Source organism: Anarhichas minor, unplaced genomic scaffold (genome assembly GCF_050575085.1).
Source record: "Anarhichas minor isolate MPS153535 unplaced genomic scaffold, ASM5057508v1 ptg000003l, whole genome shotgun sequence".
In the NCBI taxonomy this organism is placed as follows: domain Eukaryota; kingdom Metazoa; phylum Chordata; class Actinopteri; order Perciformes; family Anarhichadidae; genus Anarhichas; species Anarhichas minor.
Genome location: NW_027466449.1, coordinates 3751427 through 3776003, shown reverse-complemented (window position 1 = coordinate 3776003; position 24577 = coordinate 3751427). Strand labels below are relative to the sequence as shown.

The following is a 24577-nucleotide window of genomic DNA, read 5'->3' as shown; positions in this document are numbered from 1 at the left end:
GATGAGGCCATGTCTGATGAGGCCGCCGATAGTGAGGTGGAGTTTTTTACCAGTGACCGACGGCGCCTTTTGCCCAAAAGCTGTCCCAAGGCCATGTGCAGGGGCACGAACAGAGACTTCGGCCAGGTGAATTACGCCTACCAGGAGAGCTCGTGGCGGGCTGGTGGTGCGGGGACCGGCTCCATGGCTTTCTCGTGGCCAAGCAGAGAGCACAGACCAACCGGCAGAGGAAGCGGGTTTTGGGCACTAGCTGCCCAGAGAGAACACCACCAGCATGTGGCGTCAGCAGTCGGGGATGATTTCTCTAGCAAACAGCCAGACCACCACAGACTCCGGTTTCCCTGTTCAGGCCCTGCTTCCCAGCCTGTCCACAGCAGCGCCTCAACTTGCCCCACTGACAGGCCGCTAATCCCTCCTCGTATCCCCATCCCGCCAAAGCCTCCTGCTCTCTCAAACACTGTGAGCTCCAGCGAGGAAGACAAGCCTCCCAAAATACCTCCAAGGGTCCCCTTAGTCCCACCCTGCCCACCACGTACCCCGAGCCCCAAGAGCCTTCCAATTTATATCAACGGAGTGATGCCTGCCACACAGAGTTTTGCTGCTAACCCAAATTATGTGAGTAAGGCATTGCAGAGACAGCAGAACGAAAGGGTGCCACCCGCAGCTCAGTTTTCCCCCTGCATTGTTCCCATTGTGAAGGACGGCAGGAAGGCCAGCGCTACACACTACATCCTCCTGCCGCCGGGCCGACCGGCGTACTCGGACAGACGAGAGAGACTCCTGAGTGAACCAGCCAGGATGGGGAACAGTAGTGTCTGGCAGAACAGATAGAAACCATGACTTATGTCCCAGTCTGAAGCTTGAGGAGTACAAAACTGTGACTGACATCATTAATAACCATGTGGTACACAATTGTGCCGAGTGTGTGAAAACATTTACATGCTACATTCACACGTCTAATGTCATATTGGTGTTATTTTTAATGACTTTATGTTTTTCAAGATCACTTATGTCACAAAACACTGTGAGGGTTTTTAATCTTACCGGTCAGTATTTCAGCAACATGAAAATAATTAAAACATTCCAGTGTTTTCACTAACAGATGAGAATATTTACATAACCGTTTTCAATTTGGGTTTGCACAGATTCTGCAGTTGTCTCACAGTGAACATGTCTTATCACTCGTTCACTTTGAAGTCTGACAGCCATATGCTCATATCACTAATACTATATTTCTTACAAGAGAACAAATAATTACTGTACGTACAAGCTGGGCTTGTACCAAACTGATCATCCCATGTGCGGGTTTTTTTTTTAATGACGATGCTGCTTGAAAATCTTAAGTATGATTTATTGATATTTAATGTTTTGCTGAATCATTCTCACATTAAGATTCATGTTAAATTCAACAATGTGGCCGATATTTGCGCGACACAACAATCAAACTATGCTTTGAACAGTGAAACAAACAGCTGATAAACCTCTTAACTTCTGTTTCTACTTCAGTGCTTATGACTTTTGCAGGCTTTTTTTGAGCAAACCACATCCTACCTGCAAAATACAATGTAAGCATCGACTCTTGCATCATATTCTCTGCTCATGTGCACAAAGTTGAATCTATTTAAAGGAATGAAAAGAGTGGCCTCACCACCTGAACACACGACTGAAACCTGCGGCCATCCTCAAAATGATTGACAGGTCTTTTTAATACATATGAAGTACACAACTCTTTACTCTTCCAGTAAAACACGCTTCCATTTTCACTTATGGTCAGTTGACAAACTTTTAATCATTATGAATTGTTTTTATGTATGTGCTTTTATCTCAAACAATGTATGTTTAAAAAAAGTACATATTTGGGCCTTTAATGATTCTCTGTGTGTGTGTGTGTGTGTGTGTGCATGCGCATGTGTGTGTGTGTGTGCATGTGCATGGAAGTCATGTTACGTTTACACTGTAGAGATGCAGACCCCCCGTCTACAACCTTTGTTACATCAACAGGTTGGAAGTTCTCATGAAGATTCTGTGTCAGATTTGGCCCAAGCTAAAACTGCTTATAAGTTCATAATGTTGTTAATGTCAAAAGTAAAACATTGTAAAATTGTTTTTTTAATCTATTTATAGAAATAAAATAACTTATTCATTCTATGAACTGGGCTCAATATCTTTTTTTCCCACATCAGAACAATGATACGTACCAAGAATACATTTTTGCACACTCTGAAAAATTGGGAAAACAGGAAAAACAACAACACTTAACTAGAGTTCTGTGACAAATTTTAATGGAGCATCAACAGAAGCCGACAGGGGATCACTGATGTCATTGTCAAGCATGTGATGGTGAAAAGAGTGTGACTGTGCCTTTGGTGGGAGAGTCATCAGGAAAGTACAAATAACCATTTATTGTCCATTCTGCATTATCTGCTCACAGTTCATTTACCATCAAGCCAAATGGCATTTGGGTAGCACGGGGATTCCGCAGGTTTTAAGTATCAAATCAAGCTCCCACATGTTGCATGTCTACCGTCTCTTTTTTCGCTGACCTCCACATATACTATCACTCTCCATTAGAGAAGTCTAATGAAGCAGAAATGTCACAAACGTAATCTTGGAAAAAAAACAACATTGTTTTAGTATCCAACTTTCACATGTGTGGGAATTTCCAAACTCCACAATTTATTAAATCCTGTTTTATTCACTTGTAATTAGTTATGTGTTAAACATTTAATCAAAAGGACATGGCACAAAAAAAACAAAGAAACAGTTATTCTACCATGAAATTAATCCTTGTGCTTGCAAAATAAGTTAAAAAATAAACGCATAAAAACCTCTACTAATCCCTCCTCTCACCCCCCCCCACCCCCACCCCCCCCCCACCCCCACCCACCATCCCCTCACCTCTGCAGTTCCTTAAGGGCCTCATTGAATTTGGCCTGTGTTCTTCTACAGGCGCTGCCTCAGCCGTCTCCTCGGGCTGAGGTCCTTCGTGCAGCCTCCGGAGCAGCAAGAGATGGTAATTTTGACGATTGCTTTACCGCCAGGCCCGGTTGAGCAGTTTGACTTCTGCCAGGCGTTTGCTGATCATGGTGGCAAAGAAAAGTGCAAAGAGAACGCTACTGATCAGCATGTAGTCGTAGTCGTCTTTCAGTACGTCAAACTGCTTCGAGGGATAGACACGAGTCTGGTAGATGTCGAGACCGTATGCCACCACCTATAAAAAGGGAAAAAAACAACATTGTCATATTGACTGTACATTTAATTTACCCAAAGGGGATAAAAACAATGTCTTGACTGTGTTTTGGAAGGATTTAAAATTGTAAGGAGTTTTTTTTTAGGCCATGACTCAGTATTATGTCAGAAATGCTCTGGGTGCATCCATTATTTATTTAATTGATAGGGACAGAGCACATTAATGAACATCAGTATGAAAATACAAGATGTGAACATGACAAAGTAAACATGACGATGCTAATTTACATCTGTAGTCCCTAGGCAAGTAACAAAAATATTTCCTTCATTAGAAGGACTTCATCCTAAACTATCCTAAAGTTAGCCTACTTGCCAGTGGTTGTTCATTTCATAACTTCAAATGGAAAGCACATTAAGAAATACTGGCACGAGAGACCAGGATAAGTAAATAACGATTTTAGAAGATGAACGCCACAAATGAAAACTTAGCAAGTTAAATTCTGACACACAGTGGCAGCTCAGTTCAACCAAAAAAAAAAAAATGTATTTTTCACTACATTTTTTTTGTCAAAACATTTTCTAAAAACACAAACGATCGTTATATTTCTGTCACTATCTTAATGGCAGACTCACCAGGCAGGTTGACTCCAGTCCAGACGGGGCAGTGTAAATTCCTCGCACTCTTGATACAGTCTGATTGTAGTTGATGAACCACTCCGTACGGATCAGCAGCTCTGGTGCGTACGGTATCAGGTTCTCTTCCCTGGAGATCAAGTGAACACGTTAGACAGAGAGAAAAAAAAGTCAATGAAATGTTTCTAATCCAACTCGACTGGAAGACGCACCGGCTTTGCTCCGTTACTATTTCTGGCCTCCGAGGGTCAAGGAACATCTTGGGTAGTGACAAAATCCCTCCAGACGGCAAGCCAACTGTGATGAAGAAAAGCAAAAGATTCATTTTTTTATTATTATAATTAAAAGTAACAAGGCAAACAATGCTGTGAAGAAGGTGATTTACTCCATTGCAGCCCAGACATGTGGAGCTGGCTTAAACTTACCGAGCAAATGGCGGCTGGTGATGCCCTTCTCGGTCAGCGTGGCCTCCATGGCGGAAATTGAGGAGGGGAAAATGTAAGACTGCTGAAGCACCTGAGGAGCATGTGGCCGATCCAGTGAGCTGAACACGGTGCTGTTGTAGAGCTCCATCCCTTCATACAGTTCAATTACGGAGAACTCATTCCTGCGAGACTTGGTGCTCCAGTACTCGTACTGCGGCGTCAAACAGAGGCAGGGAACACATTAGGATCACCGTTCCACTTCAACATTTGATGTGTTCAATTACAGTGTGGGTGCTTAGTCATTTTTATACAGCTGCAGAGAGCAAACACCATATTCTGACTGTAACCAAGCAAAGAACAACAAGGCAAAACTAAATATCTTAACCGTAAGAGTGACTTTGGCGGTAAATATTACTCACCACCACCCAATTTTCAGAGTGCACAACATGCACTGGTCCTCTGGTCTTTCTCTGAACAGCCTCATGGATGATGCGACCAGTCACGCCGTCAATCAGGAGGATCCCGATGAAGCTTCGCTCCTGATGCAGGTCTGTGCTCTCAGTCACCACAGCCAGTAGATTTGGGTTTAGGTACTGTGAGCAATTAGATGAAAACACAATTTAGCATCTTGATCAAGGTTAAGAAATCTTTTTCCATAACAACCCTGACTTTTAAAAACTTATATTGACAGCTTATATTGGCTCCACTAGCACCAGGGCCTAAAACATGGAGTTTTTCCCCCCTACACCACAGATAAAGCTCAAAGTGTGGGAAAGACACCAGTGTCTTGTTCATCACACACTTTTGCATGCTGGGATGTAGAGAACATTGCAATCTCCAGAATCCATGAGAGAGTTTTGGAGTTTTCTATCGCTCTATCGTTTCCAGTGTAAGGGCCCGAGTAGAAGAAAACGGGGTTTAACCGTATTCAGAGTCAGTGGTGAAGAGAGGATACGATTCACTGGGGAAACAGTGACATGAGGGACCGCATTTCTTGGAAAGTTTTCAGCCTACATCAGAGCACAAGGAGTGACTCCGTCTCTCTGAATGAGTGAGAAGTCGAGGCAACAGTGACCAAATCCAGCACCAATAAGAGATGTGATATCATCTTCAAACTCTCACACCACAGTGTTAATAAAGGTTTCAGGGGGTTATCATACCTTATAGAGGACACTACGGTCTCCCATTACTCTGCCCTGGGAGTGCACATGCTCATTGGGCCTCTTCCCTTTGATCGAGACAATCTTCTGCACCTCGGTTGGCATGACGATCTCCCAGATCAGCTCAGTCGACAAGTCCTGAGCGCACAAAAACATTCAGAGTCATTATTTTTGCCAATCAGTCATTTGTGAGTTAAGTATTATTTCATGGTGGCTCGCTGTAAGAGCAACAACAATAAAACAGACTTCTGACAACCAAAAGGTAAAGACTGGTGGCGGCTAGGCTTTTCTAAAACTTGCCGTTCGTAGCCTGTAGCCGGAAAGTCTTCCCTGGTTGGAGTCAACAAGATAAAAGAATATGGACGAGGCCATCTCCTGGAGCTGCTGAAGTACATTCTTTGTGGAGGGAAAAGCAGACACCTGTGGAAAAAGAACAACAGATGCATACAAGTTTACGAGTGGTGCGTTGCCCTGATGCAAAGACAGAACGTTCATCTGAGTGTGCCACTGACCTTGTACTGGTCATCAACAAGGAGTAAGACTTTAGCATAATCCTGGTCCATGAGAGGCAGCATGAGTGACTGAAGTATCGGCTGAGGCAGAGCAGGTGGGGTGACGTGACTCTTCTTTCCAAAGATGGGATTAAATACGTGCAGTGTGGCCAGCCCAGTGTCCTTATGAAAAGAATAGAACAAAACATTGAGGAAATGGCAAAAATGTATACACACACCACATCACCAGTTGCACGTATCAGGCGTGCTCAGTAGAAACTTTAAGTTCTCTCTCTTGAAGTCCCTCACTCTGTGCACGGTACAACAATTAGCAATCGATCTTGTGATTTAACAGCCATGTAATGTGCTTCATTTATGCTCGTGAGACCCACAGGATAACAACATCGACTCCCGCAGCTGAATATCTTTCAAGCACAGAGCTCTTGTTGTCAGATACCTTGTCTTTGATGAGCAGCGTGCACTGTGGCGGATGAGGGAAGTGGGCAGTGGTCCGTTGCACCATTAGTTTGAAAGCTGCATTCGAAGGGATGTTGTCCAGGTAGTGCCTCCATACAATACTGCCGGTCTTGCTGTCGATACCAAAGAGCTGAACGAAAAATAAGCAAAGGGAAACATTAGGATGGAGTCTATTAATTAGTGTTTGATTTCACTTGAGGCCCGCCTGACCGTAGACAAAAAACAAAAACTTGTTTAACCCCCATTGTGCAGCTCATCTGTCCTGAAACGCTTCCATTAACCTCCACGAGAGGGTAAGCTTTAGTCTCGTACCTTCCCAGATGCAGTAACCATGACCATCATCTTCTGCAGGTTGAACTCGTCTCTGGAGAGGGTCTCAATGGTCACGTCATTTTTGACTTGACTGCGAGGCTTCCGTGCGTCGTAGAACATCTTCCAGAGGTGGGCGATCCAGGCCTGCAGCAGGATGATCTGAGAGGAGAGCCTCTTCAGCAACATGGACAGCAGGCCGTCTACACAAATTACAGAGAGGACACAGATGCTGCTTCAGGACTTTTAGTGGATTGAGAATCACAACTTGGACATTGTGCGATCGTTGTTGCAGGCAAAGCGCCGGTGTACCTCACAAGAATAACAGGATTTTAAGTCAACAACAGGAGAACCTTAAGATCCATTAATCAAGTTTTGTCGAAGAAAAACAGAGAAGTGCATTACCTTGAATGGCTGAATCCAAGCGAAGCAATAAAAACAAGACAAAGACAAAAGAAAGTGAAGCAAACTGCAACCACGTGGACACACCCAAAGACATCTGCTTTAACCAGGCCACCAAGCCTGTTGCAACCTCAAAAATAACTAAACTACAACTATGATGATTAAATGCAGGTGCCGGGCAGTTAGGATTAAAGTAAAAGAAACAATTAAGTAGACTTAACCATGAGTTCTGCGTTAGTGGAAAATTTTAAAATGAAGAACCAAGCGAGCTTGACAAATTACCCCCCTAGATTAGGAGTTGCACAGCCGCTTTTCTCGGCCATGCAAGGAAATTACAGAACTACTAAGAGAGAGTGAAAACTGAAAGTAATGGCTAAAACACTGAATATAAAACCGCAGCAGTACTTGATGCTGGAAAATGAGGAGGGAAACACATGAAGGGATTCTGGTTTGACATTTACCAGCCTTTTTGCCAAACTCTCCCTCCAGCTCTGCCTGCGTTCCTGTGAGAGGCAGATCCACCATTTCCATTGTCACCACATCCGAGAGGGCCTCGTCTCTCGTCCACATTACACGCCCTGGAAAACGAGACTCATTATTGTTCTGTGTAATCATTCATTCCACTTTACACATCCTGTGACAGTATGCAGTTTGCGTTGACGCTTTCCGTGGACTACAACATGAAACACTCTCCTTCCTTGTGGAAAGGACGAGGATTGAATGTACATTATGAAAACCGAGACCCTGCTTGTGCACCACACAGTGGTCTGATGTTGGCAGTAATTATGATGATTAAGAAGTGGAATTGACCTAAATGTTATCATGAGCTCAAAGCATGGCTCACAAGTCTCTGCACTTTAGAAAGAAGTGCTGGATCTCAACGGTAAACACAATGAGTGAGCGACTCTTTGCTTTTTCAAGGGATTTCACCTGTTAGCTATAAATACCATGTGATTCCTACCACCCACCACCGGCAGACATCTGTATAAAAATAGCATATCCTCCATTTCCATGCATAATAAAAAGCAAAAGGTCAAGAAGTTTTTGTGGGATCTGGCCAAAAACAAAATCCTGAAAAAAGGTTTTCATATTTTTAACTATGAGAGGGAAATTAAAAATGTTTAGACTTTGGTGCCCCTCAGTGGTAGGATTAAAAAACACACCATGGCAGAAAGTATTGCATCCAAATACCTCATAACAGACTGACAAAGCAGTCTTTCCAACACTAACAAAGCTTCCAGTTTTTTCCATCCATACCTGGCTGTTGTATGAACGTGAGCATGTGGTCCTCTGTCTGCACCATGACCCTGTAGCCAACAGAGTCGTCTTTCTTGAGGAATGCTTGTACATGCAGCTGGAAGACATAATAAAAACGGTGTTATAATATTAAAACACTGCATGTTTAATAACATTAAACTGTGGGTAAAGTAAATCGATGAAGCCTTGGTGACTTGATCAGCGAGATATCAAACATGCTGGAGAATCATTGGAGAGAAAGTTAAGCTCACCTTCTCTGGTTTCCCACCATTAGGATCCAAATTAAAAATCAGTGTTGTGTCGAGAAGTCTGCGTCCAGATTCTGCACTAAAGAGGTTAAGACTGCAAGCCTATAGGGAAGAAAACAGGTTGTCATATGAATCATAAGAAACAGTTTCAATCTTGAGGGTAACACATTTTATGGGTTCATCAAAATCAACATGCCAATCACACAAAGAGCACACAAAGAGACGGTAGTAAGTCTGTATTAAACCTGTTGATGAATACACTGCAGTTCACCAAGAGAGCACAATGGCAAACCAGATAAATAAAAGAATATGAGAGTATGATTTCACATTAACTCACGGTTTTATTCTTGGGCGACATTACAGCAGCAACAGTCTTCTCTCCAGGGGTAGCAAACGAAACCAGCATGGCCTAAGAATCAAGACAAACGAGTTAACTATTGTTTATACTGCTTCTTAAAATACCAATTGTAATATCTCAGTATGACACACTGAGATTGACCCCTTTTTAAATAATAAAGATGAAGTTACCCAACAATTATGATATATTCCAGCAACAAAGTCACATGTAACTAAAGCTTTTATCCAGCGTGACTTCCAGTACAGGAATTGCAATATCAGAACATAGACTATCATGCATGAGAGAGAGAGAGGTGTAGTGAAACAGTTACGTACAGGCTTGAAGTCTCTCAGTGTAACTATCTGACCATCGCTGAGCTGGAGAAGCAGGTGGTGTTCTGGCCCGAGCTGAAGAAAGAATTCTGACAGCGGCGGGCGAGCTGGGTTTGGCTGAGTGGACACCAGCACTGGTTGGAAGCCGGGAGTGACTTCAAGTCCCAGAGACTAAAAGAAGAGAAATGAAATGTTACATTGTGTAGGAAGACAAATACAGAGAAACAAGAGTCAAATGGAGACCAAACCAGAGAACAGGACAAACATGGTCATTTGATCAAATAAAAAGGTTCTGGTTTCATTCTGAGGGGTACCTGCAGGGGGATCTGGGTCATCTGTGACTGCTCATGCAAGTCAAGCGTGTACAGAGATCCAGCTGCTGAGTCCACGCAAGTCAACATCCCCTGACCGATCACTGCACAGCTGGCCTGTATGTTGGACAGCCACGGAGCTTCCACTGAGATCTGAGGACAACATAAGCAAAGAATTAAAGAATTTAAAATTGTGGAATTTAATAAATATAGTACAATACTGCAGCTTTATTTGATGTTTTCAAAACTTATTCCATTGTATTTCCCCCCCTAAGTATTATATAAAAATGATATCCTATTTAGTCTACAGCATTCATATATAGTGCTACTTTGAATCAGGATTACCTGCTTGATTATCTCTCCATCCTCCAAACTGTAAGCAACAATTGCAATGTGGGAATGAGGAACAACTCCCAGTGCATACACTTCACCATTTCCACCAGAATAAACAGCCTGGTAATCCACCGTTTCACTGTTGAGATGAAAAGACAAACCGTTATACAGCGTTAATAATGACAATCCTGTTGGTAAACATAAACGATAAAGCCTTAATAATATTAAAAAACACATCCACTTGCCTTTCTGGTAGATTCTCGACCCATTTTTGATGACCATTAGAAAGGTAATGGAGAGAGATGACAGCTTTCTTCAAAACAGCCACGTGTTTCACGAAGTCTTGCTGTCCAACTAAACATGCGGACTGGAAACTAAAAGGTGTAACAAAAACAGTTAACATCTGTTCAAAATACAGACAATTCTTAATTAAACAACAGCCAATCAAGGAGGTAATCACCTGCCAGAGTCCAGCACAATCTCCCAGTTCAAACCCCCGACATTTATGTCCCAGGAGCGCAGCTGGCGGCCATTACCAACCACCAACACCGCATCTAGGAGACAAGAACAGTTTTATGAGACGTCTGCTTTCAATAGGAGAAATGAAAAGGTCAAAACTCCAGCAACACTTTTAATACATAGAACAATTATATTAGAAGACAGTATGGGGTTTTGTGAGCTCAACTGCAATGACCAAATCACCTTGTCCATATTGCAGAAGAGCGTCGATGTTTCCCTCTGGCCCGGTCATATCCACATGTCGCCACACTGTAACAGACGGTGAATAAATACCAACATAGGAACACAAAGTATGTCAACTGAGAGATGGGTTGTCTGTCTGTACTTGGCCCTGCTACATAATACTCACAGAGTTCTCCTGTCCTGGTATTGAGTGAAGCAAAAACATTGTTCTCTGTTGCCAAAAGCACCTTTTTGGATGACTGCACATGTGTGTCGAAATGGGCAAAGCGAACCTTGCCAACATATTGCTGCCTCCTGTACATCACAAAAGAGAAAACAACCTGTCAATAAGCAAACATCCTGGTATATAATTATAGCTGATTATAATAATGCTGATAAGTACAGCAATCCCTACAGGGATCAACCCCAGAGTTATACAAATGCTAATTTATTTAAAAACAAAAAAGAAAAGGAAAATATTGGTGGACGGCACACTTGGTAGCTAAAATGCTTTTCAAATGTTTAGAAATCAATTTCAAAAACATTGTTAACAAGCCAGCAGCACCTGCAGTAAGCTAGGAAGCACAATTTATTGTATTACTTTTTCAATATCTTTAGTAAATATCGGTTGTCTCACACACAGTCCAGCCCAAACACACCGGGTCGCAGCTAGTGGCTGTGACAGGTGTTAGCATTAGCACTTCCACATTAAAATATGGCCCTGGACAACACACGTGTGTGATTGTTCTCTAGATTCCTCTTACCAGTCAAATTTCCCTACTTGGTCCTCAAACACAGCCTCGACAATGCTGCATAACAGGATACATTTCAGGCACAACAGAATTAGCTTTTCCATTGCAGCAGGCGCTTGAGCTTGCTCTTCAAGAGAAGAAGGAAGCCGGAAGTCAACGGCGCTTCCTTCTCGTCTTGTGACTGGAAGGTGCTGCCCCCTACAGGGCGGAATGGTACACAGCATCAATGAATGTCGTGATCACAAAGACTATTTCAAAAATGTTTTAACTTTCATATGTCCACAAAAGTTCTAATACAACATAGTTTTAATTAGATGTGATGAAATAAAACTCGTTCTTATCTAAATACCATTTGTTTACGCAGTCAGAAATCGGGATAAAGGAGACCAGAATTCTTTCCTTGGTTGCTGCTCAGATTTCAGTCAAATAAAAAAAAAAAAAACCTATTCATGGATAACCTATTAATTTACAGGACTGTTAAAATACCCACAGTAAAATAAACAATGTGTTGTTAGATGGGAACGATGCATTGAGTAAATACAAGAAATGAGTGACCTGTATACACCTATATGAGGTATTAAATGGCATAAAATGTAATGAAAAAAGCCATTATTTTATTTGTATGAACAAATTGGGAATTGTATTAACCCTAGGATGAAAAACTGTTTATTGGGGGCAAACGGAGTAATTGTTTGCTGAAATGTAGTGTTGACCTGTGGTGTGTTGTGAGCGCCCCCTGTGATTCACTTTCACAGTTTCTTCCTTCAGTACAGTAGCAGTTTTTTTCTATGGGATTTCAAGATGGCGTCGAGCGGAGGAGATGGGGAACACGAATGGACAGCGGCAGTACGGCCGCTTTTATCAGCTTCGTACACCGCTTTTGAAACGAAAGAGCTACCTCAGCTTATTGGGTCTATAATAAACAGGTAACCGGTTGTCTGGCGTGACATGGCGTGTCTTTATTTGCTCAAATTGTAGCCGCCTCCACCCATGAGTGAGCTGGCCGGCTAACATGCTAAGTTAGCTTGGTTGGTTAAGTTCGATGGCAATTGTTACCCGCTTAGCTAACGTTAGCGGCTAGCAAGCTACATGAGCTTAACTTGTATTGGCATCGAGTCAGTTGCTGCCGTTAGCTAATATGCTAATGTTAGCTAACTTACTCAAAATGCTATTTAGCTTGCCCATAAACTGTTTGAAATACGGCTCGAGTTATAACTAGTGGACATTGATCTTTAATGCATTGCTGTGCAATCGCCAGTCGCTGTCGCAGTGGTACGTTAAGAAAATTTGCCTCATCATTAGCTAGCTAACAGAAACATTAGCAAGCAAGCTACCCAAGGGGCCTTCCATAATGATTGGGTAACGTTGAAATAGCCCAGTCATAGTAATTGTTGACTACGTCAGCTCTCACAAGTTGGCTCCATTATATTCGGTTATGTTTTGAGCCACATCCTGTCTACTCTCGTCACGTCAATACACACGTTATACATAAAGTGATTAACAGGGTTGTCAGTTTAACGTTAGCTGTTGTGTCTGTAGTTGGGCTGGAAGTAGGCGGGGTCCTTGTAACATTACACTCTACTCATTTCTGATGAGGTAGCCATGGGTCGCCGTGAATGTATTTTCAATAAAACTATATTTGGTCAATATGGCTGCTTTGTAACTATACGCAAGGCTAAATGTCGTGAGGAACATGTGTCACGGTTGTGCTACACTACGAGGAAGCTGGTGCAGTGCCAGTCACGCAGGGGGAAGGAGTGTTAGGGCCAGGATTAACGTCGTTTATTTCCGGGAACCTTTAGTTAATTTGATCGCAAAACGTGCACATTTCGCTTCGCAAACTACCAATCCACCACCATGAAGTGATTATCAGTTCAGTAGCACCCAACGTTTCACAGCAGCCAGGTTGTCTTGGCACTCTTGACGCTCATTTTCAGTGGTGACATCAGCTGATCCCTCTGGGTAAACTGAAGAGCTTCTTGCGATGTTTAGTTGTTTAGTTTCGATTTCCAAAGCAACAGTCAACCTGAAAATATAAGCAGCAATGCTGCAATCATGGCTGTTAGTTTCGTTTTCAAACGAATCATCCAACTGGACTTGTATACACGTCTGATGTGTCTGACTTCTGATGCTCACTCAGTAGCTACACCATCACATCCAAAGCATTTCAGCAATGTTTTATTGACCATATAACTCTTTTAAACATCGTAAACATGAATAGTTATATAATGCAGAGTGAGTGCTACAAGAGTAGTGTGATATTTTAAAAGAAATGTTTATGTTTACAACTGGAAAGTTTGGTCTTTCGCTTCACGGGTCAGCACATTTCAGTGGTTGGGAGATCTGTAGACTGTCAGGATGATGAGCAAAAATGAAGGTCTTTCCATAATTTACCATATTCCTAATTTATAGCTAAATGCTATCAGTGGACTTAAGTGTCTTATACAATCGTCCTCATCTTTCTGTTCTCTCTTAACTCTGCTGCGTAAAATGCTCTAAATGTTCTACATAAATTCCTATTTGACAGCGTTTAATGCGATAATTCACTTGTCATTTGCAGTGAATCGGACATCCTTCACCACGACAAACAATATGAGCCTTTCTACTCCTCATTTGTGGCACTCTCTGCACACTACATCACCACAGTATGTGGGCAAAGTATGTATCTTTCATTTTTCTCTTTAGTGTAATACTGCCATTCAGCCCAAATATTTAAATCTTACAGGTTGTTTCTTCCAGCCAGCAAATAACTTCTGCTCTGTCTCTCTAGTACCGAGAAACCAGCTGCTTTCGGTTGCTGCGGCGTGCAAAGTGTTGATTGAATTCTCATTGCTGCGCTTGGAGAACCCTGATGAGGCATGTGCAGTATCACAGGTGAGAGAAACAAACTGCACGAGAGATTGTAACGTAGGACGGCATTCAACTGATACGTTGTTTTTCAGGAGATAGGACTAGCCACAGACAAAATATAGCTATGTTTTCTCTGTCAGCCACTTTGTCTCGATTTAGTTGTGTTGAATCTTGTGTGTTTGGTTTTACATTTTGATTAGTTCATTAGAGGACATTATTTAGTTGAGTGATACTGTTCATTTTTCCTCAGAAACACCTGATTCTTCTAATAAAAGGACTTTGCACGGGCTGCAGCAGACTAGATCGCACAGAAATCATTACTTTCACTGCTATGATGAAATCTGCCAAGTTGCCTCAAACCGTCAAGACCCTTTCAGATGGTAAGTGTCCCTCGAAGCTTTGTTTGTGTTCGCACTTGGCGCCGTAGCGTGAGCCGCCTCTGACTGACAACAGAAACTGAAACGGAGCCATTCAAATCTGAGAAATGAAGTGGCCCCGCTGGCTTATGCATTGGTTATTATAATTATTTTATTAGTTCATTTGTCTTACATTGACTGGTGTAGTGATTGTTCAGTGACATTGTTGATGTTTGTCCTGACAGACTTAAAAAATGGACATAATCATCCTACAGGCAGAAATCTTCAAAGCTTTGCTGCGTGAAAAAATGGTGTCCTTCCTTGTTCATTTCATAGTGGAAGACCAGAAGGAGTTGCCCAGTGCTGTGAACCCAGAGCTTCGACATAAAGAAGTACAAATGAACTTCTTTAATCAACTGACTTCAGTTTTTAACCCTGACCTTACCACCATCTTGGCCTCCCCGTCAGCAGCGCACATGCAGGCAAGTGTTCCAGATCAGCTCCACAGCTGCATCAACAACTTGTTTCATTTTCTTCTTATCAGTGAAAATAAACGAACCTGTAATATAAGTTGCCATATACAAAATTAAAATCAACATAAGGTTGTAATTAATCATGATTTTCTGTTTAAAATATATATCTCTCTCCAATTCCAGGCTGAGAGTGATTGCGATGACCAAACTACAGATCAAGCTTTTCAGGCCAAAATGAAAAACGCCTTCGTCTCTCAGAATGTGTCAAACCTACAGGAACTTGGTGAGTGGTTGGTGCTTTGTTGGATAATGTTACTGTTAACGTGTCATGATTTAAAAGTTTCCCCGACTGTGTTGAAACACGATGAATGAACATTTCCTGAGGATATACATCTCTTTATTAATACAGCCTTGAAGTATTCACCCCCATGTCAGATTATGATTTCTAGGCTGTTAGTTCCAAATTGAATGTCAATTTGGAACTTTAGGGCCTCTCTGTGTCATCTATTTGCTCACGTGTGTAAATGTATAAAACAGAGACACACACACACAGTGTTTTAAGTGTGAATCAATCACCTCGCAGTGTATCCTGCTGGTCATTTAACAGAATCTTGGCTCAGTGCATTTTCCCTCGACCTTTTCAGGCCACATGACTCGACACTAGTGTGTCAGTTTTGTTCTTTTCTTACTGGAGCTAATCATTCTTTTTTCCCCATCATTTCCAGGTGGGTCTGAGAAGTTGCTGCGAGTGTGTCTCAACCTGCCCTACTTTCTGCGCTACATCAACCGTTTCCAGGATGCTGTATCAGCCAACTCTTTCTTTATCATGCCGGCTACGGTGGCTGATGCCACTGCGGTCCGCAATGGGTAATTTAATAAAACAGATTGTCTGAGTTCAAAATGTTCTGAAGTCACATTTTAGATACTTTTTTATTTTATGATAATTTACAAAGTTATATCATTTGTTTTGACGTTGCAATATTGTCTGTTTATGTTTCTGCATCTGTGTTTGATTACTAGTGTATTTTGGTTTTCTCTCAAACATTAAATTACCATTCCGTACTTCAAACCCATCTCCAGATTTCATTCCCTGGTGATAGACGTCACCATGGCTTTGGACACGCTCTCCCTGCCTGTACTGGAGCCCTTGACACCAGGGAGATTACTGGATATGACCGTGCTGGCTTTGAGCTGTCTCTATGCTGGTAGGTGATAACTCCCTGTTGGTAAAACAAAAATGATACTGTCAGTAATTCCAACTCGGAGGAATTGTAGACAGGACAGCAATACCAGATTTCTTCTACAAACAATAGACCATAAAGCAGTGCAATACGACATGTGTTTGAATGTACCAGCAGCAGCTGGAACAACCACGACTGAGCCTAAAAACATACTATTTTTACCCGTTTAGGTGTGAGTGTGGCCACATGCATGGCTATTCTGCAGGTGGGCAGCGGCTTGCAGCTTCGCTCAGCCTCCACCGGCACGAAAGAGGAGGACTATGAAAATGACGCAGCCACAATTGTCCAGAAATGTGTGAGTATTATGAGTACAACATTCTCAATGTATGCTCGCATATTAGTTATGAGTTATTAGCTACATTGAGACTTTTGCTACTCTCAAGTTTTACATGGGCCCAGAGAGTTACTTGTTTACTTCCTTGCCAGCATTTGTAACGAGATACAGCACATTTAAAATGGTAACAAGTACAAACGTTGTGTTTGCAACAGCTGGAGATCTATGAAATGATTGGACAAGCCATCAGCAACTCCCGCAGAGCCGGAGGAGAGGTGAGTGCTAGAATAGTAAAGAAGAACAAGTTCAGTGCCTTTTAAATAATGCCGACTGGCCACTTCAGATGTGAACTGTTTTTGAAGTTAAAGCACAGAAATTTGTCAGTTTTTTTTTATAAAATACATTCTTTGTGATCGTTTTTTATTGTTGTTCTTATCTGTGTACTCCAGCATTATCAGAACTTCCAGCTGCTTGGAGCCTGGTGCCTGTTAAACAGCCTGTACCTGATCCTCAACCTGAGCCCCACTGCCCTGGCGGATAAAGGCAAAGAGAAGGATCCCCTGGCTGCCCTGCGTGTCCGTGATATTGCTGCTCGCACCAAGGATGGCGCGGGATCGCCTAAACTTGGTCCTGGCAAAGGGTAATGAATACAAAATCAGTTGATATAATGTTTGTAGTTTCACTGCGGCTCAGATTTGTCTTGTTTTTTTTGTTTATGTCGTTTATGCAGTGATATCTCTGATCTGTAATCTTTATTTTATTATTACATTTTAAGAAAATGGTCACACTTAAAGTGATTTGTATGCATTCATTATTTTTGTCTTTTTCTTTTTTTCCTGAAGGCACCAAGGCTTTGGTGTTTTGTCCGTTATCTTGGCAAACCACGCCATCAAACTTTTGACTTCGCTTTTCCAGGATCTGCAAGTTGAGGCTCTTCACCGGGTAAGTCAAGAAACAATCAAAACACACACACTATTTGCTGTATTTTAAAGTAAATATCTATTATTATTTTACACAAGTGTCTTACTGTTGTACTCATCGCATCATATAAACGCATTTCATTGTTGTGATTGTATACATAAAGCCTCCGCTGAAAACATTACAATGAGTGTAAAAGGTCAACTTGTTGACTTCTCATTCTGAATGGCTTCTCAGGTTTTTTTGCTAAATCATGTCTCGTGTTTTACGGTAAACAAAAGCAAACATGCACGTTTGTAATCCAGTCAAACTTAATTTGACTATTCCAGTCTTTACTCACTACTCATTCACTGTATGCAAAGCAATTATTCTATACAAACAAAGCTGAGAAAATAGAATTAATGAAAGGAAAGTTGTCTTATTTGCTTGAAATAATAATGCAATGGATCTAAACGTACAATGAAAACCTGTCACAAACGAACGCAAAAGGAACCTTCTATTTCTTTAAAGCCATGTTTCCTGCAGGGTTGGGCGAGTGATGGGCCCCCAGCTGAGCTCAACATCATGGCACAGAGCACTTCCATCCAGAGGGTCCAACGGCTCATCGACTCCGTCCCCCTGACCAATCTACTCTTCACCCTTCTCTTCACTTCCTACAAAAAGGTGCGCTCATTATATGTTTTCATAACCTGTAATTTACATAATTACCGGTAGTTTTATTAATTTCCCCCTCACAAATAGAAAAGTGCTTGTGCTGCTTTTGGGAAAACACACAAAAGGTCAAAAGATGCAGTTTCTGTCAGCTTCCCTCAAGGGGAAGCCTAATTCCCACATCCTTTGTTTCTTTCTAAAGAATTTACTTTTTCATTTTGTTTAATAAGAAAACATTTCTTCAAGTAATTCTGTTTTATCTGTACAATGCAACATAACACACACGGTAGCATAGTTCAGAAAGACAAAGGTGCAACTAAATATACAGAGACAAATGTGATACAACATGATGGAGGATGTTTTGGCAGCTGTTTTTGTCCTCTACATACTGCCTTGTTAATAAAATTGGTGTCGGATTGAAAATAGATTAAAGTATCAAAAAGTATGATCATCATTAAGATTGTTATTTTTGCTTCCGTCAGGCTTGTGTTCTCCAGCGCCAGAGGAAGGGCTCAGTCAGCAGTGATGCCAGCGCTTCTACAGATTCAAACACCTACTATGAGGATGACTTCAGCAGCACAGAGGAGGACAGCAGTCAAGGTACTTCATCATTCTGGACTCCAGCAATTACATCAACACTTTAGAAAGCCTCCTTAAAATATAAAAGTCATGCTACAGTATGCACTCACATAGCAGCTCTAAAAAAATAATCATACCTCTGGCTGTTGTCTGGGCATCATTTCTGCTTTAATCCTTGCACTGATGATAACAGAAACAATACACAAATTGATCTTCACAGCATTGATGGTATTGCATCAGCAGCACTAAAGGCATGAAGAATTAAACAGTTGATATAACTTGAAAAGAGTAGAGGACTCAGACATGATGGGGCTGCGCACTCCTCACTCACTCCTCACTCACTCACTCACACACGCACACACGCACACACAGCTGACAGCAGAGCACAGAGGCCAATGGAGAGAAAGAAAAGGACTGAAAGTTCTATTTTATTCAAGTCGTCGACTACTCTGCTCCTTAACCATAAGTATGGAGGGCAGTACCAGCAATTTACCAGCAAACATTCAACATCAACTTACTGAACTACAAGCCTTTCAAAACGGTGGAGGGCTTTAGGGAAACCAGCAATTAGTCCGAAAGTATGTTAACTTATTTTAATGTTTTTTGTAGCCCATACATGCTTGTCAATAAGGAGACAATATCTGGCATGAATTAGTCATATTCAAAAGATAATCGAAGGTACTTTGAAACAAGATTACAATAACGAATGTCTTCATTCAAGGGATGCTGAGGGCTCTCTAAACGTTGGCGTTGTATTAGAAAAAAAAATAACGTGACGATCTAAAAATGCATATTTATTTTTCTCTTCATTTTCACATTACTGAGATTAATATCCGTCATCCTCACAGCAAACATAATTATTGGTTATCGGCCCTGAAACATACTCACGCACACACAGTAATGTCATTCAAATCTTTTGTCCCTTCATCGCACGATGCGACAGTGTAGTTGACAGTGTCTACTATTTCAGCAGAGAGAAGACAGGAGAAGACAAGTGCAGCTTGTGTCTCAGGTCAGCAGCTTTCTGTCCTCAGGTCAAAGACTTGGTGTCCACTTCACTGTGCTAGATTCATTTTGTTATTGTTTGTCTCACAATCTGGGCTCTGAGCTGTCGCCCTAATAGCTGAGAGAGTGACAGAGCCACAGATGAGGAGTCTGAACGCTGCTATTGACTGAAATGAACGTGATTATGACAATGTTTTGTCAAAGAGATTCATCTGTGGCTCCGTATGGTTCAAAAGGACAATACCAGCAGTGTTGACATGTAGGAGCACATTATTGTTTTTGCAAATATTAAAACCCTTAGATTAGAGCTGGGTAAATAATTGAAGAGTTGCTGACCAGTCGGGTTGACCACGGTGCTTTCAAGAGCTCTGTCCTAAAAAAATCCCCCATTTGTCATCCAGTCTGCCTCGTCCTGGAAAACTTTAATGCAAACTTGTAGTTAATGTTGACAATTTTTTTACATTTAGTAATGCATCTATACTGAAGTAAATATTTAAAATGATTGTGGTAATATTCCTTATCTCAGATCTTATTCATTTCTTCATTGACCAACACATTGTTCTTACTTGTCATTACATTACTCATCAGACAGAAAACGTCCTCAATACAACAGTAATGTAGGACCCATGTCAAAACGGTGGTATTATTCTTGAACACAGTAAATTCAAGTTGTGCTTGTAAACTAAGGGCTTAAACACGCTGCTACGTCTTGCTGTCACCGGAAAGTTTTGATTTTTTGTTTGTTGCATGCCGATGTGAATATCAACTCAAAGTGGTGTTCTTTTCACACTTAAATGTTGTTTCTGTGTTTGAATTAATCTGTAGACACCTCAACTGGGTACATCTGCTTTGAGATGGTTTTCAAGTCTAATGTTACTAAAATACATTTCATTGATTGATAGCTCCTGAAATAGGAAGCCTTGTGGGGCCACCATTCAGAGTGATAGGGGGGAGAGTTCAGTGTGTTGTCAGTTAGGAGTCTTCAGGAAACCAACCCCTGGCAAAATGAACTACATTTTAGGATGCAACCTCTCTGATGGGGAAGGAGACCGAGTGATAAACTAGATGTAGTCGGGCTCCACCTGTACACACGGAACCGGGTCTGGAACCAAAAATCCAGGATTTAAGCTCAACTTTATTTTAATTCCTGGAGTTGTCCCGGGTGAGAGGCGTTGAGTGGGTGTGGGATGACTCAAAAACAAACTGCTGTGCTGCTGTGTTGGAGGATCAACTCTGTATGTAGCAGCCTGTGGCGGAAGGCTTGCACAGTTATCTGTGCCCAAGCAAACAACAACATCTTTGAGTATCTAGCCACATGACGTATATCGTTTTTCATTTTAAAGCCCCGGTTTTAAAGGGAAACTTATTACTGTGGATGTAGCCTTATATGCACATGTGGGAAACGATGAAAAACCTGGAGGGTGTTCTCTGCTAGTCATAGACTATTCATGACAAACACTGTTTGCGCTTGAGGTAGTGGTAATTAGTAGCAGAACACTAGATTGATGATTGACTTTATAGTCCTGTAACCAGACCTGCCGACATGTTTTGCACTCGGATAAAGAGAGGAACAGAGCTGCTATCTAAGTCGTGACAGAGGCTCCTTTCAAATCCCTCATTCAAATGAATTCTTCCTGTTTCTCATGGGAGGTCGGGGACATATAAACAAAGTCTGCCATGATGAAATCTTCATGGCTTTTCCAAATAGATAAACGGTAGATGAAACGGCATCAAACCAAAGAACCTGTGAAACACCTGAAGAGGGAAGCAGTCAAACTGAAGAAAGAGACCTTTTGGGCCTCAAAGACTTGGTTGCTTTCTTTGCACATTCTCTTAGATGAGACAATTTATATTTCTATATTTTCTATTTCTATATATTTTCTATTTCTTTTTATTATTTTTAGTTTATTTGCATCACTTCAGAGCATACTTAGCAGTTCATTTCCATACTGCCACTGCTAGTATTGTAGTATTACACCAAAATAATATTTAATCCAGTGCATAAAAATGTCAAGAGCTCGCAAAATTGAGATCTATCTTATTTTAAAAAAGAATTGTTAATTTGTAGCTAATGTATTGCATATAAATTTAGATATGTCTGATGCCTGTGGCCTGTTGGTGCTTTCTGCTGTGTAATAATGCAGCACTGATGTGTTTTCACTTCAGCACATATTGTTCAGCTTCCATTAGAGTTTCAATACATGTTTTAAATCAAGCGGCAACCTGAATAGCATTGTCTGTCTCATTGTTGCCAATAGCACATATATACACACACACACACACACAGAAAGGCAGCTATGAACTCAATATAGCCTGCTATATAAATACGTATATTTTAATAGAAGTTATTCATAAATTCTGGGAATCTGTTGGAGCTACACAAATCTGAAAACCTTTAGTTTATAATAACCTTTATAATAATAGGTTACGCGAGCGCGGAACACTGTCGAAAGCCTTCTTTTAGTTTTTCATCAACCAGAATTACATCGGGACCCACTCCAGCATGAGCCCTGTCATTATCATTCCACTGCCTGTTGTAATGACAAGTATAGTCCAGAAAAAGGGAAATACAATAAATGAGCTCTTCCTTATTGTCAGTGATAACAATTGAAAGTGAATTTCTTGAGAAAAACTGTCGTTTTCTTTAAGTGGATATTCACCAACAGGATGTCTATATGTTCACTCTTTACCGCCGTCTTTGGCTCGTGTCCACCGCCTTCACAGTGTCATAGGTGTAACCAGGTTGCAACTTTTCACATTTTGTCTTTTGGTCACACCACTGCCACTCCACAAATACCTTGTGATGTCTTGGGATGTTTCTCACTCAAAGAAATTCATGTAAATTGTTTTGTCTGCAGATGATGACAGCGAACCCATCTTGGGGCTTTGGTTTGAAGAGACCATTTCTCCCACCAAAGACAAAGTCGCTCCCCCGCCCCCTCCCCCACCCCCACCTCTGGAGACTTCTCCCAGACTGAAGAGCCCCAGCAAGCAGAATCCCAGTGAGAATGGCAACATCTTAGCTGGACGTAAAGACCCAGAACTGGTGTGTACCTGACAACAAACAGAACAATGCTGCGGCATTAAGTCCAGTCTAAACGGCACATGTATTTTTTTTTTTTATAATGTTTGTTACGTGTGACAAGCCAGCAACTCATATTTTTGTTTTTTTTGTTCCTAAAGTTCCTCAGTTTAGCTTCCAGCATTCTGAACTTCATCACCACCTCAATGCTCAAGTCCAGGAACAACTTCATCCGCAACTACCTGAGCGTGTCTCTGACAGAGCAGCACATGGCTACACTCGCCAGCATCATCAAAGACGTGGACAAAGATGTAAAAGGTACACACGAAGAAAAAAAACTGCTTATCATGAAAATGATCTCAAATTTTACCCTAATTTCCCTTTGTTGGCTTGGTAGCTAATGAATGGTGTAGTAAGCAAAGCATGCTGCTGGGATTAATGCTCTTTGTTCTCCTCAGGCTCCTCAGATGAAGCGTTTTCTTTAGCTCTGTATCATTTCAACCACACCCTGGTAACATCAGATCTTCCATCCCCAGCCCTGCAGGTAAGAGGGATTTGTTTTATGCCAGTATCTACCCTGCGAGTAACTCATTAATGAACCTATTATTTCTGAATTGTTTATTCAATGTCAGACTTATAATTGTGTCTCTTGTATTTTCCAGAGCACCCTTCTTCAGCAGTTGGGTGTTGCACCCTTTTCCGAGGGTCCCTGGCCTCTGTACATTCAGCCTCAGTCATTATCAGTGCTCTCCAGACTTCTCCTCATATGGCAGCACAAAGCCAGCTTGCAAGGAGAGCCGGATGTGCCCGAGTGTATGAAAGTCTGGGAAAGGTATGGCAGCCATTGCAGTTCTCCTCTGGTTCATATATTCAATATAGTGTCACCAGCTGTGTTTATACGTGGACGAGGCAAGAAGAATTTAAATGAGCTGTAAACTCGTATCTCCTATTCGTGGACATCATTTATCACCTTTATACAAGCCCTGTAAAGAAAGATGTAGAGTATTGAATGCATTATAATAAGCAACGGTTGAATGTCCCTGGCAAAATAATAACTAAGATGTAGATTGGTAAGACCTCCTGTTTCTAAATTTAAATACAAATTGTCTGTCTTTGTAAAGATCCTCAGACGTGTTAATAGTGCTTTTATCAGTAAACTATTTTGGGACCGTCGTGTCTGAAAAGCCCTGTGAGCAGCGGGCACTTAAATACAAAAAGCACTGCGACAACGAGCGGAGCCTGTGCTCAAGCTGTGATTATGTAATTCACCTCGTGCCAGCTTCTCTACGGAAAGCATCAACCACGCATTAGAGAGTGCTGACAGAAAATGCTCTCCTTCACTTTGTCCTCCGTGTTGTATAAGATGGGTAGAAAGGAAAGGCCATTTTAAGTTAGGCAGTATGTCAGTATCTACCATTATTAGTGACCAAAGGGGACACACCTTTTACAGTGCTGTGGGAATAGATAGAAATGTGCTTGTTAAAACAAAGACGAGCTTATAATTGCACATAGTTTATTCTACTTTTTCTTTTCTTTACCTATTTCTCCTTTCTGCTGCCTTTCCTTTCCTGCTCTTATAGATTTTTGGGAACATTGAAGCAGCACACCATCCAGAGTTCTGTGCACGGAGAAGACGACCTTAATGTCGAGCACCTCCAGCTGCTACTGCTGCTTTTCCACAATCTGTCGGAGCGCGGCCGGCGGTCCGTCCTGACGCTGGTCACACAAGCCATCACTGAAGTGGCTCAGAGCAAAGACGCCCAGCTGAAGGCTGTGCCGCTCAACCTGGCCCGCCTCTGTCTAGTGTTCGACTACCTGCTGCGCCACTACTCCAGGGCGCCGCTGTACCTTTTTGAACAGGTTAACTGCTT

The 24577-nt window shown here is 41.7% G+C and overlaps 2 protein-coding genes across 13 annotated transcripts in view; one reads left to right on the top strand and one right to left on the bottom strand.

Moving 5' to 3' along the window:
* Positions 1–2871: 2871 nt before the first annotated feature.
* emc1 (ER membrane protein complex subunit 1) lies at positions 2872–11508 on the bottom strand. The gene is made up of 22 exons (XM_076094242.1): positions 11350–11508; positions 10773–10900; positions 10607–10672; positions 10365–10458; positions 10150–10278; positions 9917–10043; positions 9575–9724; positions 9264–9431; positions 8929–9000; positions 8595–8693; positions 8344–8440; positions 7548–7664; positions 6688–6887; positions 6356–6505; positions 5920–6081; positions 5708–5827; positions 5408–5545; positions 4667–4840; positions 4248–4458; positions 4035–4119; positions 3823–3952; positions 2872–3211 (listed from the first exon to the last, which is right to left on the bottom strand). The coding sequence occupies exons 1-22, from the start codon at positions 11439–11441 to the stop codon at positions 3032–3034; spliced, it is 2889 nt and encodes a 962-aa protein (XP_075950357.1). The 5' UTR covers positions 11442–11508; the 3' UTR covers positions 2872–3031.
* A 597-nt stretch (positions 11509–12105) lies between these two features.
* Positions 12106–24577, top strand: part of ubr4 (ubiquitin protein ligase E3 component n-recognin 4) — a 50854-nt gene continuing 38382 nt past the window's right edge. For 6 of the 12 annotated variants that reach the window (XM_076094236.1, XM_076094237.1, XM_076094234.1 and 3 more), the window contains exons 1-20: positions 12106–12263; positions 13898–13995; positions 14108–14211; positions 14438–14567; positions 14880–15025; positions 15200–15299; positions 15742–15883; positions 16097–16221; positions 16428–16552; positions 16747–16806; positions 16981–17171; positions 17374–17473; positions 17960–18112; positions 18583–18700; positions 19650–19691; positions 22543–22730; positions 22868–23024; positions 23165–23250; positions 23369–23538; positions 24287–24566. In XM_076094236.1, the coding sequence (XP_075950351.1) occupies positions 12139–12263; positions 13898–13995; positions 14108–14211; positions 14438–14567; positions 14880–15025; positions 15200–15299; positions 15742–15883; positions 16097–16221; positions 16428–16552; positions 16747–16806; positions 16981–17171; positions 17374–17473; positions 17960–18112; positions 18583–18700; positions 19650–19691; positions 22543–22730; positions 22868–23024; positions 23165–23250; positions 23369–23538; positions 24287–24566 (2640 nt within the window). In that variant the 5' untranslated portion in view covers positions 12106–12138. The remainder of the gene's footprint in view (positions 12264–13897; positions 13996–14107; positions 14212–14437; positions 14568–14879; positions 15026–15199; positions 15300–15741; positions 15884–16096; positions 16222–16427; positions 16553–16746; positions 16807–16980; positions 17172–17373; positions 17474–17959; positions 18113–18582; positions 18701–19649; positions 19692–22542; positions 22731–22867; positions 23025–23164; positions 23251–23368; positions 23539–24286; positions 24567–24577) is intronic. The other 6 variants (XM_076094240.1, XM_076094232.1, XM_076094241.1 and 3 more) reach the window with 4 other exon arrangements.

Excerpts from the sequence above, each read along its gene's own strand:
- emc1 (XM_076094242.1), bottom strand. The coding sequence starts at position 11,441 with ATGGAAAAGCTAATTCTGTTGTGCCTGAAATGTATCCTGTTATGCAGC. Across the intron at positions 7,665-8,343 it reads CACGTTCATACAACAGCCAG|GGCGTGTAATGTGGACGAGA; the intron begins GTATGGATGGAA and ends CTCGTTTTCCAG. Across the intron at positions 6,082-6,355 it reads CGCTGCTCATCAAAGACAAG|GACACTGGGCTGGCCACACT; the intron begins GTATCTGACAAC and ends TCTTTTCATAAG.